The sequence below is a fragment of the Argentina anserina genome, chromosome 4, assembly GCF_933775445.1.
Source record: "Argentina anserina chromosome 4, drPotAnse1.1, whole genome shotgun sequence".
NCBI lineage: Eukaryota > Viridiplantae > Streptophyta > Magnoliopsida > Rosales > Rosaceae > Argentina > Argentina anserina.
Window position 1 is genome coordinate 20,690,898 of NC_065875.1, and position 15,309 is coordinate 20,706,206.

General features: G+C 38.6%; 2 protein-coding genes and 1 long non-coding RNA gene across 6 annotated transcripts; 1 reads left to right on the top strand and 2 right to left on the bottom strand.

Moving 5' to 3' along the window:
• The first annotated feature begins 3,451 nt into the window (after positions 1-3,451).
• On the top strand, positions 3,452-5,455 carry LOC126792750 (OVARIAN TUMOR DOMAIN-containing deubiquitinating enzyme 4-like). Of its 2 annotated transcripts, none has more exons than XR_007671943.1 (6): positions 3,452-3,536; positions 3,783-3,904; positions 4,182-4,222; positions 4,472-4,570; positions 4,895-5,127; positions 5,317-5,424. XR_007671943.1 is itself a non-coding variant. In XM_050519217.1 (6 exons), the coding sequence occupies exons 1-6, from the start codon at positions 3,512-3,514 to the stop codon at positions 5,348-5,350; spliced, it is 495 nt and encodes a 164-aa protein (XP_050375174.1). In that variant the 5' UTR covers positions 3,452-3,511; the 3' UTR covers positions 5,351-5,455. The 2 variants fall into 2 exon arrangements, 1 of the variants encoding a protein (XP_050375174.1); XM_050519217.1 differs by having other exon boundaries at positions 4,895-5,068; positions 5,317-5,455.
• Positions 5,456-5,809: 354 nt separating this feature from the next.
• LOC126792726 (uncharacterized) lies at positions 5,810-11,426 on the bottom strand. The gene is made up of 9 exons (XM_050519190.1): positions 11,272-11,426; positions 10,075-10,812; positions 8,509-9,593; positions 7,987-8,272; positions 7,639-7,845; positions 7,199-7,372; positions 6,830-7,027; positions 6,558-6,671; positions 5,810-6,382 (listed from the first exon to the last, which is right to left on the bottom strand). Exons 2-9 carry the CDS (start codon positions 10,756-10,758, stop codon positions 6,050-6,052), a joined length of 3,081 nt encoding a protein of 1,026 aa, XP_050375147.1. The 5' UTR covers positions 10,759-10,812; positions 11,272-11,426; the 3' UTR covers positions 5,810-6,049.
• A 1,335-nt stretch (positions 11,427-12,761) lies between these two features.
• On the bottom strand, positions 12,762-15,309 carry LOC126792753 (uncharacterized). Of its 3 annotated transcripts, XR_007671946.1 has the most exons (4): positions 15,116-15,309; positions 13,199-13,303; positions 13,062-13,125; positions 12,762-12,946 (listed from the first exon to the last, which is right to left on the bottom strand). It is a non-coding gene; the product is annotated as an uncharacterized LOC126792753 (long non-coding RNA). The 3 variants fall into 3 exon arrangements; XR_007671945.1 differs by having other exon boundaries at positions 12,762-13,125; positions 13,203-13,303; XR_007671944.1 differs by having other exon boundaries at positions 12,762-13,125.

The window sequence follows — 15,309 nt, forward strand, 5'->3', positions numbered from 1 at the left end:
AGATGTAATACCCCGAATTTTTGTGTTTAAATTCGTATAATTATTGTAAATTATTAAGCTTGGTAATTTGAGTAAAATTCACATTTTTTCACCTTCTTGTCGATGTCAGGCGAAACGAAACTGATTTCGGAAATTTAAGTTGAAAAACATTACGTTTTCTGTGACTCGAAGTTAGCTTTTATTCCGCCACTCGTCTCTGAAAACTTCCTTCACGGAAGTTGTAGAGATCGTCAATACAAGTTCGTGGACATGTGGCACACCTTAATCGGATGTCGTATGTGAAAGTTATTATCAACGGAAGTTGGTTTCCGATCTTGGAAGGCTATAAAAGGACATTTTGGAAACTTTCCAAAACAAGAAAATTCTCCCGCAGCTTCTCTCTCCTCTCCCCGACTTTCTTTCGCCGACTTCTCCACCGGTGATCTCCTTCCTCCGGCAACAGTGCACGACACCACCGGTGTCGTTGGAATCGCACGGCCGAGACGCTTCGACCCATTGCAGCGGCGACCCACCCCGCGCTGTGTCATGTCGCCACCGAGGGAGCGTTGTTGCAGCACCGGCAAAATCGACGGCGCCGGCAACGCAGGGGCTCACGGCTGTGACGACGAGTCCTCCCTCCTCCTCCTAGGCACGAATCCACCGGCGGTGAAGCCCGAATCAAGCCGGGTAACCTCCGATCTTCAATCCCAATCCGGGATCTTTCGGTGGCGATTCGGGCATTTTCCGGCCGACTTGGAGTGAATTGAAGGTATGGTTACGATCTCCACCTTGTGATCTATGTTTTTTATGTTGGGAGTTTATCGATTTGAGGAGGTTTTGGCGGAGGTGATGTGCGTGTCGCCGTCTGTGGCGGCGCGTGGGAGTAGGTGAGGGTGTTAGGGGCTACGCTATCGACCTAGGACGGTGTAGGAAGAGAAATGACGGAATATAGTTCGTTGTCTAATTCACAAAGATACAACAAACTCAATGAAACTCAGGTTTGTTGGCGGAATATAGTCCTCCCTCCTCCTCCAAACATACTATGAAACTCAGGTTTATAGTTCGTTGCCTAATTCACAAAGATACAACAAACTCAATATGTCATAAAACATGTTTGTTGTATGATAGATCCCAGCAATATCGAGCTGTCGAGGAGCTGCTAATCATCACACAACGGTGATCCACAGTTGTGTGACCGATAGGCCATTTTCAATCACACAAGAGCTGAACATACAACGGTTTGGCTGGCTATCAGCCAATTATAATTCACTCTTGTGTATCGCTATTTTTGTAGTAGTGTTACTTGACAACGATATGTTGGCTTGTGTGAAATGTGTCCAAGTCAAGTACATATAAGTACGTAGACCAATTACATGCATGTACTGATATAGAGAAGTAAAATGGTAGATACTGGGGGTCAGTCGGGTCAGCACTTAACGACAATTAAACACATATCCTGGTTTGTAAGTAATAGTTTAGGTTTGTTATTGTTTAACAAGAGTTTATAGTTTACGATCGCATTTATCCAAGTAAAATGTAAATCCCTACCATATCGTATCCGGCCTGCTCGATCACTTCCAAATTCGAACGTTTAAAATTTATACATTTTGACAGCTAAAAATACTGCCATGTTGCACCTACATAATTTACATCTTCTAAACCATATGATTATGTGCACATGTGTATGGAAACTTCCTAACAACACCCAGCAAAATTATATTCCCTTTCAAGAATATAATCAATAGAATTTCAAGAAATTTACTCTCTGAAATCAGAGGGTAAAGTTCTTTCTGGTTTTGTTAATAACCCCCGTGAAATGATACCGACCGTGGCGCTTTTCCTTCATAATATTTCCTCCGGTTCATTAGCCATGCCGTGTCAAACAAGTCTAGGATATCATCATGACTATTCCCTCCATTCTTAAGATCAGCAGCAGCAGAATCTACTTCTTCACTGTTGTAGTACTCGTCGTCTGTTTTACTTTCTGTGCCTTTATTCGTTTTGTTCTTGTTCCCCTTTCTTTTACTCTCACTCCTTTCTTTTTTACCCTTGGTTAGAGCTTCCTTGTAACTACCCTTCATAACACCACAAAGAGTTGGAGTACCAAGAGGAGGAGTACTAGAATAACTCTTCATATTGTAATTAGCCTCACCACCTTTAACCTCATGCTTTGATGAGGGATCTCTAAGCTGCTCCGCAGCTCCGTTATTAGCTTTTCCTCCATCTGCTTCATTAGTATTAAGTTGATGATTATCATCACTGCAGCTGGTATCAACTACAATCTCCTTCTCCCTTGCACTCTTTGACATTCTCCAGCAAGTCAGTGTACCACTAACAAAATTGAGCATCGTAATGGCACGAACCAATCCCCAATCCAAAACAGAACCGTTGTGGATAGAAGGGATAGAAGAGGGGAATTTGTTTATTGCTTGATCTAATTTTTCCGGGAGGGTTTCTGCGACTTGGACCAAGTCATCAATCTTGTTAAAAACAATGCTCGATGGAGGGTAGAGTCTCTCCATCATACTTTCAACGGCTAGTATTAGATAATCAACAAATGAGAGGAGTAGCATTATGATCCACTGATATCGCATCAAAATAATAATGGGGCTGGCAAATGTTGCAAATTTTGATACCGCTTTTGCGATCGCGCCTAAAGGTCCATGTATACCTTGGACTCTGGTGCAGGCTCTGTCAGCTATCACTAAAACGGATACTGCACAAGTGTGCAACGGGCGTTTCCTACTCAATTTTTTCATTTGGTTTGGTGATTCCTGAGAAAAATATATACAACTAAGATTATATGAAATTTGAAATTGCATACATACAATGAGGTAAAAACTTTTTGTCAATTCAATATTCACATGTTATTTTGCCAAATCTGAAATTGTATTATGCTATACGCTATGCATGTATATGAATCATCCGCAACAGAAATAATATATTGGCTTGAATGCTTATATATGACAGAGTTGAAGATGGAATGAAAAGTTTGTACCTGGGACGCAAAAGAAGCCCGGGAATCCATAAAGAAAAATTGATCATAAAATCGGTATATATAAAAGATTTCCTCTGATATTTATTTGAGAGAGATATCCGTAGCATTCTCTAAATTTGAATCACCGGAAGAAAAATACGTACTGGTGGAGGATCCTACATTACTTTCCTTTTCGGGGCTATGTCAGTTGAAAATGGGAGGGTACTATTGATTTGAGCTCCGAGTGACCGACAATAGCGCAAACCGTTCCTAGCCGTTAGAGGGTGAAACTTGAAACCCAAGAAAGTGACATTTGAGCATCGAATTCGATTCTTTTAGCTTGATGCTGGCTAATTTGGCATCTCATCTGAAGAAAAAAAGCTGTGCACTTTGGAGGAATTGTTCTCACATCAGTTGTCTTATTCGACGGTTCGCAATCAGTTGCATATCAAAATCACAATTACCAAGTAGAGAAGCAGGTATGCATCAATTATTCCTTCCAAAATATTAGCTTTTTAATGTAAAATTGCTTGTTCTGAATTCAAGGAACGAGCAATGCAAAATCCGGACACTATGCTTGGTAACTAATTAACACACACTTTTCTTGACATATCTGGTGATGTTATGTATGATATATCTGATTCAACTTGATTCTAGATTAGGGAATAATCAACTGGAGTAGATCGATGGTAGAATTCTTCTTCATATGATTTCTCTATGTGCGAGACTTATTTCTTGAACGAAAATGTAACTTTCGTTGGAGCAGCAAGCTAGCATATACTGAGCTACTTACCAATTGAAGTACGTGTATGGTTATTTTGTACAGGTATACGCGGAGATGGAAGGTGTTTGTTTCGATCTGTGGTTCATGGAGCTTGTGTAAGAGCAGGAAAGCCATGTCCAGGTGACAGCTATCAGAAAGAACTTGCAGATGATCTTAGGGCGAAGGTACAAGCTGGACTCAATTTTATATCCCCATGTTCAACTTCTAACTTCATACAATATCGAGCTAGCTAGTCATACGAATAGTATCAAGCACATCAGTTACCCACCACAACCATGATTTTTGTTTAATGACTTCATCCGGTGAGCAAATGATATTTGAGCAGATGTCTTGATGGCTGAGCTGCGAATCATTATTTATCTTTCGGTTTTGTATCAATTTGAAGTTTAAAACCTTTCAATTTGTCAAACCAGAACTGAAACTGTTGTTTGATTTGGACAGGTAGCAGATGAATTCATTAAGAGGAGGGCTGACACTGAATGGTAAACATTCTTGAGATCTTTGCTTTAGTTATGATTTTGCTAGTTATTGGTAAGAAAGGCATATAATTAAGACTGCTTAATCTACAGACCTTTGTTTATAGTTACTGCGAATAGAAATGGGATGTACTCGTCCTATATATGACATTCTCCAACCGGATGATGGTTCCTCTTCAACTCAAAATTAGAATAAGCCAGCTTCTATACTAATTTCTCCTTCTTTTTGGTGTGTGTGGCTTATTTCAATAATAGGTTTCTTGAAGATGATTTTGAGACATACGTTGTACAGATGCGTAAACCCCACATTTGGGGAGGCGAGCCTGAGTTGCTTATGTCCTCGCACGTCCTACAGTAAGTTCACTCTTAAGTATCGCAACTTCTTCATACCATGCATTGCTTCTTTGGGAATTCAATTATATGGTAACCGACTCTCACCAACTGTGATTCTAAGAAATCTATCTCAGCTGGATTCCTGAGGTTCCAGAGACACCAACTAACTATAGATCACAGCAAATGCATTAAAGAACAAATCAAGTTGCCATGTCTATAGCAAGTCCAAAATTATTCTACAAAATTTTGTGAAGTTGCTCAGAATACGATTTGTACAAGCTTAGAAAGTATTTGATACAAATAGGCTCTCTTCAAGTGGTGATGCAATTCAATTTCTACTTCTAGGATACCAATTACAGTATATATGCGAGACAAGAATACAAGAAGTCTCAGAATCATAGCTGAGTATGGTCAAGAGTATGGTAGTGATAACCCTATCCGTGTACTTTACCATGGCTATGGACACTATGATGCATTGCGTGGTTCAAGTTCAACTATAGGTGCACCTCCCAAGCAGCTGTAAGATTTCTGGGTTCTTATCATGTCTACTTCATGGAATAACTGTATGCTCCGGCGCGGTAGAATTTTAGATTTCCTTTCATTTTTGTGTTTTCACTTTCACCTTCCTGGTCTTAAGAGCTAGCACATCTCTTCTTATGGTTTCTTAGTTTCCTTGATAAATACTTGTGAAAATATGCCGACTCCTTTGGAACACAAACTGTTACTCTTGGACTGACTAATTTTAATGGTGGTGTGGCTGTTGGCAGGTCCAAGCAAAGAAGCAGAACGGAGATGCAATAGTAGGGCTGTAGTCATAGTCAGAATGTTGATTAACTGTATTGCTTTGCTAGTTTGCTTATAGATTTGGTCATCTGTTATGAATTCCAGACATGTAAAATCGTAAAATCGTACAAATATTAGATCGATTGAAATTCCTCCTTTAGCTGTTTTGGTTTTGATACGTATTTCTCAAATTCAACGAACTGAGCGAAAGCTCTACCATTTGCGTATGATGTATCAATGTTCCATGATAATAAACATCATCTTAAATATTGGTGCCATCCTGAAGCTCTACTGGTAGCCAAAAAAATCAAAAGTTGCCTCATCAAGAACCTCAAGAAAACAAAAAGATACTACTAAGGTTTACCATGTTTCTGCATGCACCTCAAGAATTGAAGTGGTTTCAGGAGATATGTGGATATGCATCTGTTCATTGTGGAGGGATGTAAGGGGCTTAAAACAATTGTGGAAGAGGCAATGTCATCAAATGTAGAATACTATAACCAAGTCATCAGAGCTTAGGTTTACAACAGCTACTTCCTCTATTCACAAAATGAAATGCCTCAAAGTATCCTAGTAATTATATTGCTATAAAAAAATGGAAGACGCTCCCTAGTATATATGCACATGAGTGACAAGAGAACTCTCTACAGTAAACAAACATAATAAAAATAAAAAGACTGCCCCAAATACATGACATACATACGTGAAAAGAAGATATCAGTCGCTGTCCTTCCAAACCTGACGGAGGAGTTGATATCGGACAACTTCCCGACCACCCTTCCACTTCAGCATTGGGTTGGCTGCCGATGACGTCTTCGAGGAAACCTGCACATTTTCTATGATTGAAGTCATTGGTGAATCCAACTCATCAAGCTCATCATCACTAGTATATGATTTCTTAAGCACTGATGACCCACTCCTCAGAGCTGGACTCCCCACTTCTCCGACAATGCCTATTAGAGAAGCAGCAGCTGGAGGTGGTGAATAGAATGTGGGATTTGCACTAAACGGGAAAGTTGTAACAGATTCTGTTTCAGCTTCCAAATTCTCCTGAAATAAGAAACAGTTGGGATCAAACCTCACAAAACTCCAGGTTTACAGTCTGGGTCTGAGTTCCTTGTCTCCAAGGAGTATCAAATCAGTCCACCTTTCAAAAACGACTGCAGTAAAGGAATTTTCTAAGCCATGTAATCGTTTACACATAAAAGATGCAGTCTCTTCTTACCTCATCATCAAGAACCTCAAAAACTGCATCTGGAATTGGTTCTGGGCAAAACTCATCTGTAACAAAATTGTAGAGGACCCTCTTGATCAATGATGCACCAAATGTGGGGCATACCTTCACACAATGAATGAGATACCGATCAACACAAATAGACATTACTATATAAAGATAGAAGACTAGTAAAATATTGACCGTCTACTTGTTCAGTGTTTCTGCTTTCTTTCCAAATGATAAGGAGGGTACGACTGAAGTATCTAAGTCTAAGTATTTACCTCTTCTCTGATGGATTTCTCTGCAAGCATTTCAGATGGAAGCATCATGAGATCACTCAAAGCATTAAGAAGACGGAAAGCTTTGAAGGATGTTTCACTCTCCTGCCCCTTGTGATCACTTAGTTCATCCTCATTGTCTGGAACATCAGTATCATCCATACCAAATAGATCAGTCAGCCATCTGGACCAGCTTCCAATCTGGGGATATGAAGACGAGTACAGTATTTCTATCAATGAATCCAAGTCTACTGTTTCTTAGTGGGTAAACAACCTTGAGACTTATTTTCGTGATGATTATTGGAATATGTTCAGCAAGTAATTTAGCCTAATAATATCAAGTAAACCTCGTAATAAGGTAGCCTAACTTACCACATTTTTTAGCTGTGCACCTGCCCCAAAACTTGATTTTCCAGCTGGAATAGGTAGAACCTTGGATTCACTTATAGGGTCAGACACGGGATCTGTAGGCATCTCTTCACCATTTTCACGAAGAATAGCATTGAACATAGCTACATCCAGCCTATTCACCAACTGCTCCATAACCTGAAAAAACAACATATAACAATTATTGTAGTTGCAAAACTAGCCATATGATTATGTATCTTCTCAAAACTTGAAACACTGAGAGCTCTAAATGTAAAATAGGAGTTCGACCAGTAGTTAAACACAAATAAAACAATGATGTACTATGGATACAGCATTTTTCAGAGAGAGCTCCACTTGGGCAATATTATTATGGTAATATATCTGAGGTTGCAAAGTGTATAGGTCAACAATAAATTAAGGAAGACATGTAATGCAAATCATACCAGATGAGCTAGCAGAGACAAGCAGCCACACTCATGGCCACCAGCTCGAACTGGACAAAGCCTTTCACAGGCATCTTTAAAAGCCTTCTTCCACAGCTCAATAGAAAAATTTCCCTGTTCCTGATCACCGAGACCATTCTTTCTTCCGTTTCCTTTCTTTGTGGTTGAGCCTTTTGCAGCTGCAGACTGCATATGTGGAGTTATATTCTGGAGAGGAGAAAACAAAATACACAATCAGACACAATTTTGGTACAGACCTTATAATCTAGACTAAACTCTTCAGGATAGAGCTCAGTAGAAAATGCAGACGTGATGATGACCAAAAAAAGAAAACTGGAAGGAATATACCTGCCACCATACAGACTCAACTATCCGGGAGAATATCCAAGCTTCAAACTTTTCCAAAGCAACCATAAATATATGCGGATCTTCCCAATTATCAAAATTTCCAATAATGCTATTTTTCTCATCCTTGCGAGTCCGAATTCTATTCTTTTCTGATAAATGCCCGTCCACTGAACGATGGCCACCACCATTAATTGTTGTGCGTTTTCCATTTGAAGCTTGATCTTTCACTAAACCCTGGCTGATAATAGCCCTCAACACAATTGAATTTGACAACCAGAAAGTCAACCTGTTCATAGGAAGGTTTAGATCAACATGTCAAATGATTTGACCATCAAAAAATGAAAAATGAAAAATGAAAAATGAAAAATGAAAAATGATCCATATCCATAAAAGTAGAGATTATTTGCAGTTATATGAGTGCATCCTGATCCTTTGTGTTTTTCCAAAACAAATGGAGTTCAATCTTTTTCTAAGGCTTCCAGTTGGTATGATTTGCCAGGATGCTAATGGTAAATGAGATACCTTGGAACATCATTTCCACAAGCTTTAGAAACCAAAATTAATCCGGTAATAGCAGCTCTTGCTGCATTTGCCTTCTTAGCTGGAGATCTCATATTGCAAGCATGAATATAAAATCTAGAAAGTCGGCGAGCAGGAGCATGGATTTTATTTGTGTTACCACCATGCTCAGCAACAATAGAGTAAAGGGAAACCTCAACAGCAGCAGCTTCTCTCAGCTCGTCCTTAAGCATTTCAATCGTTGACTCATTTTTACTATCAGAAAAGCTGGTTATTGTTTCTCTTTCACAATTTGCACTAATGATACCACCAACACGACCATCTGCCTGAATTTCAGCCTCCTTTGACTTCTTCATCAACTCATGTTTTCTTACCCGACTATTGTTCTCAGCTGAGACAGACGGTTCCACAGACTTTACATGCTTTGATTCAGTACTTTTAACCTTGTCTTCCCTTCCAACATTGTTGCTGACTGTTAAAGTTTCACTCTTTATAATGACGGGCTTTCTGGTAGCATCTTGTGAAAGTTTAGAAGGTAATTTTCTGTCAAAGGAATACTCTTTCATGTTTACGAGATGATCATCCTCTCGAGGCGATCCCAAATCTGCATAGCTTGCAGATATTGAATTTGTATCCTTCTGCACGGATACACTTGAGGTTGTACCTTCAGAGGCATGGTTGCTCACAATTTTTCCCTTAGTAGATTCTTGTGCATTTTCTTTCATTCTGACACCTCTGCTAGTAAGACTCTTGTGAATTCTGTTGGTCTTAAAATTATAATTACCATACTCTTGATCTTCATCCTGAAAGCCAGAGGATGAAGCGGATGATTGAACAGACTGAGTAAGAGATTTTTTCAAGGTTGGCGCTGAGCTGTCCCTTGGACGGTGAGGCAAAGAAATATAATCATAAGCAGGTTTCTGAGGGGAGGAAGAGCCTATTGACGACAATGGAGATGAACTTCCACTTGGATGTTTAAACGCATTCGAGACTGGATTCGTAACAGTGTTTTCAGGTGCTGGTATTGAATGTATGGTTGGTTCACCATAAAACCTTCCAGTGTTATCAGTTGTTGATTTTAAAGCCTTCTGCAATTGATCAGATATGGTTGTCAAACTTATCTAAAAGCCACACATATGATAATGCTCAATAAAAAGAAGAAAACCATTAGACTAACACAGTTAAGGTCTTTTTCCAAATGATAAACAATAACTGCCCACAATTACAGAAAAAATAACTAAGTGATTGCGACCATATTATAACTGTAGTGTTTTCTTTCCATCAACATATGCAAACACAATGAAATAAGCACAAAATTTTGGTTCTCAAAAGTCGTATTTGAAGACCTTAAGTTCAGCTAGGTAGTTCATCATATAGAAAATTGCATTTGCATTGTGATGCATTTATATGCAGGTATTCCTTGAATTGAGATATCCTACATAAAAGTAATCATTTGCAACCAAATCAAAGAGTAAGAAAAATCCACATAACAGTTTGAAATAGAAGACCAGCAGAGCAAAGAAACCAATCTAGAAAAGAAACAATAAAATTAACTTTATCGACACAAACCTTATCAGCAATTGTTGATGAACTAGCTGGTGCCTCAAAAGCGGACGAGGTTACAGTACGTGACGATTGTGAAGAATGATCATCACCATCATCATCAATAAAAGAGTCAATCTCGTCATCTACTTCATTCAGAGATCCCGAAACAGATGCACTCCCATGACTTTCAGTGTTGTCCAGCGACACTTGTTTGGACAAGTTGCAGCCATCACTTCCACATGGCTGGACATTAACATAAAGAACTGGCTGCACTGAGCTCTTAGAACTCTTCTTCAAGTTCAACGGAACACCCACACTCGTCGACTCAACTACTGTCGCATAGTCTGCAAGATTTATCACTGCAGATCCCAAAACATGAGCTTTACCTGCGTTGTCCTTCCGAGGCTCAGACAACTGAAACTCCAAGTAATTCTTCTGGTAACTGTCACTCGACGAGCTTTTCCTCGACTTCTCCTTGTAGAAAACAACCGGAAGCCTGAAAGACTCCCCGAATTCAATCCCCCCATCTCCCACATTACCGAAAAAAGATCCAGACGCTTGCCCACCATTCTGCCACTGAAGAAACACAGACTGAACAGACTTCAAAGCCAGAGACGAGGACCACGGTTTAATTTCCCGCACATGTATAACATAATCGACCTCAACCGCAACATTCTTCCTGCTCTTACCTCTTATCCCAAGCACCATTGCTATGCCGAAACAACGAATACCTCAATCAAAACGCTTCTACATTCATCAAACCTGTCACAATCCACAGCATTTCGGAAATTTACAACACTAACAAGTTCACAACTCGATTCAATGCAACAAAAAAACTGGTAGCTTGATTTTTAAATATAAAAATAAACGTGGGAGAGGTTTCACCATCCAAAATAAATAAACAAAAATTATAGGCATCACCTGCCCCATTAATTTCAGCTCTATCAAATTAAAAAAATGATGATAATGACATCTACACATCATAATTAATTAAAATTAATTAAGACGAAAGCAGAATTAGCGAACCAGACAAAATCGGCAAGCAGAAGAGTAACAGCGAAATTGATAATAAAATAATAAGAAGGAACCGCGTTGATGTGAGAGTAATGGATTCAGATCGGTATCTGAGTAGTATTGGTGAAATTAGATCGAGTTTTCGGGAATCGGAAAATGAAGATCGGAGAATGGTGAGTGACAGAGAGAGGTGCGGAGGAGACTTACGGCTTAGTAATGTGGATGATGAAGACGACGACGGCGAAGAAGAGAGGCGTGAGATTTTCACCGTCAAAGTTGCAGAGCTTGGATTGTGAGAGAGAGTGAGTGTGCTTCAGGAATTCAAAGATTGCGTGTGAGAATTGAGAAGAAGAAGAAGAAGGAAGTTAAGTTTGGAAAGAAATGAAGATGACGATACCGCGTGTTTCGCCGAGTTCCTCTTTATTTATACGAGCCCATTTTATTGGGCCAATAGGCCCGTTACTTTACGGGGCTCCATGGCATATTTCTACGGCTCTTTTACAGTTACAAATCATATGAAAGTGATTTCCCACCTAGCTAGAATTTGCAATGCGTGCTTGCGTGAATGACCTAACTCCTAAAGTTCACAGTTATATATAACATAGCCAACAAGTGAAAACTCAGAGAAGAAGAGCAGTAGAGCAGAATAACCTAGTTTTTTCCAAAAACAAGCACTATTTTATACTGATCAGACCACGTCTCAACATGATCTATTCACATAACCATATACTGTATTTTAGCTAGCTGTCAATTAGCTCAAACAATTAAGTCGTTTGTAGTGGAATCTACCATTGAAGCTCCAATGGCGTAGTCATAGAATTTGTGGGAAAACAGCTTGCATTCCACCCGTTTCACATATATTCTAATAAACAGGAAGCTAAGGTTTTCAAGGAGTTAGTTGTATCAGACACTTCAAAAAGACTCGTACGTACATGTATTTTTTGCCCAACGTGCAACACCAAAGGTACAATTGTTTTGCGGGTATCTCCTCAGGGTTGATCAATTTGTAAATTATTGCATTCGTTATGTTGGACTGATGTCCGCCTGCTCCATTTTTTAGGTTGGTTCAATTTCCCAATACTTCAACCAATTATTCTTTCTTGCTCTATAAGTCCTCCTATTTAACGTCAATTGCAAGCATTTTTTTTTGTGACTTGTGAATGGCCTGTAATTATTTCTTTAACAAGCTATTACTTCAGCCTCTTTCTTTTTCCATTGAGTAGTCTTCTGAATTGTGACTTATGCAGGTGCCGAGAGTTACTGATGTTGAGCTTAAACCAAGGCATATAAAGAACGTTGCAATTATTGGGGGAGGTCTGATGGGATCTGGCATAGCCACCACTATAAGAAAAATGTCCATTTACAGTGTGCAATGAACGCCGTGAATTCGGTTTACGGCGTGCTATTCACGGCTTACGACGTGCACGCCGTTAAAGACCACGTCGTAATGTCATTTTCTATTACTGCGTGTAGTAAAAGTTTTCATTTACGGCCCACAATGCACGTCGTAAATGTCATTCTGGTTATAAAAAAATGTCATTCCACTAGCTAAGCAACTAGAATCTGAATGATGATTTTAAAACTCAAATAAATGAACTCAAGGCAGATGAACATGTTTTGCTAACTCATAAGCAATGGACCAAAGAATAAATACGAATATATATAAATACTAACAAATACTAGCACATATACTGTATCTATGAACAACCTTACCCTGAACATATCCAAGCCTCCTATATTATACAACCACCAACATGTGTCACTTTCAATAAAATCTAACATGCTCAACTAGTTCAATATATCCAATTCTAAGACATCAAATAAGAATCATATGCCCATTCCTTCTTGCCAGTTGATCAAGCTTGCTAGTTTACCCTTCTTTCTTGAGTCACAACCACAAAACATGCAACCTTAATTAATTAGAAAAGACCAAGTGTACCAGTAGCTACACATTACATTCAGTTTTAAGCCATAATGCTGAAAGTCTAAAAATTTACCTCAAGAGCAGATCTTAAAGTAGCTTAATATAGTTGATGGGCCAAGCCACTGTGCTTCCCTTGGCTGCAGCAAGCAGATTCAGTTCTAATAGGTTCACTGGTAATTTAAAAAAGCACACAGCAGCAGAAGAACATACCTACACTTTGACAGGAGATATAGCCCTTATACAATAGCCTCCCAACTTGTTTTGGGCTCTTTGAATACCAGAGAATACCAGAAACTTGAGTATATGGTTTGATTACTGCATAAAATAAAAGAGAAATTAAAGCATGGAAAAACCTCAAGGGTTTATATACATCATAACAGAACACCTCAAAAATTAGAAAACCAATATTCAAAAAACATCCCCATAAACTGAAACTCTGTATATGCAACTATAGATAACTGATTTATATGCTAGATTAGTATATTTGTCACTTGGAGTTGTTATCATATTTTAAGTTGAAGAGATTATAGCATCATCCTTATGATATTGAGGCAGGCTGATATCAGTTTTGATCTTCTGGATAATGATCGAGCAATACTCAGACTCAGTGACTAGAATCAGGTACGTACATTCCGGTCTAGGTGGTAAAATTAGAATCTTGGTGTGCTATAAGCCTATAACTCATTAACTATGACACCAGGCAAACCTCCTACGAGGCTACAACAATATCAACTTTGCCAGGACCTAAATTACACCATGAGCTAGTGAAGATGAGAACTGAGGCACCAGAAAACATGGCACACAAACTTACCAAAAGTAGTATGCCAAAAACTTCATGATTTTCCATTGAGATTATAACAAAGATCCACCAGCTTACGTAAAATTTGAAAGCTTGAAATTGATTGCAAGTATTTTCTTTAAATCTATTCTAGATACCAAAAGAAAAGGAAGAGGATACTTGAAGAGTGAACCACAATCAATCAGTATCAGTGAGTTAGATAATTTATTGCAATGAACTAAGCCCATTGCACCTGTAGTAGTGCAGAACTCATTTAACAACCCTTGAACAATATCATTAAACTAGGAAGATACAAAGCAATGACATTTGAACTACGCCCTTGCAACTGTAGAACTCAAGAAACAAAAAACAAAAAAACCATCCAGAAGATCATTTTCTCTGAATGTGAACTATGGTAATTTAGTGGGTAAGATCATGAGTTCCAGACAACAGTACACTGAAAAATGAAAACCAATCAATATTACACTATGATCTAATCTACAACACAATGTCAACATAGCAAAAAAAGATAAGCAAAATTTAAACCAAAACTTCGCTCAGCTACAAATGGTTGAGTAGGGTATAAGTACAGTCATCCACCACTTAGACAACAAAACTAGATTACGAAAAAGAAGAATGAAACAACACAGAAATAACAATGCAACACGAATTCATTTTCATTTTCAATGAGCATGAATTATGCAGTACCTCAATTGTCATATCCGTGAAGTCCACACTGCTAATTGAATACAAGTATTGATACTCACACCGTATGCAATAAAATCATAAAATCCATATAGATTTGGTAACAAATATAGATTACTCACTCTAAACTAGACTCAGAAACCAATAAATTAACAACACACATAGTAATTTCCCTCATCTTCACGTACGCAAGTTCATCATCATATTCTAGCTCAAGCAGTTGTAAAACACATCACAAACTCGGAAACCGCACAGACCCACTCCAAAAGAACAAAATCAATTACTCAAATGTAAACACACAGAAATCAGAGTATTGACTAAATCAAACAATATCAGTTCAATATCAAACTTAGAGCTCCAATTCAACTAAACCTTGCATAAAACACTACAAATTAAATCAAACAATATCAGTTCTAAATTCACACACCAGCAAAATCGAACAAAATCAAGCAATACCAAACAAAATCGAACTAAACTTCTCATAGATTCTGCAAGATCATTAGAAATTGAAAACCTAGAGCAATCGGGCTTCAGTCCATGAGTATTAATAAGCACATATCAACTAAATTGAAATATTAATAAGCACATATTAATATCAAAGAATGACGAACATCAAATGAAATCAGAGCTCAAATTTGGATAACCTTCAGCTTCGATTTGATGGAGTGAGACGAAGTGAAAGAACTCAGAGCTCAAATCACAGTTCAACTCATTTTGGAGAGACGCCGGAGCTGAGAGAGAGAGAGAGAGAGAGAGAGAGAGGAGAGGTCATGGGAGTGTGGATGGGTTTACCAGAGCTCATGGAGAAGACGATCTTGTTTTTGGGTTTGGAGGCCAA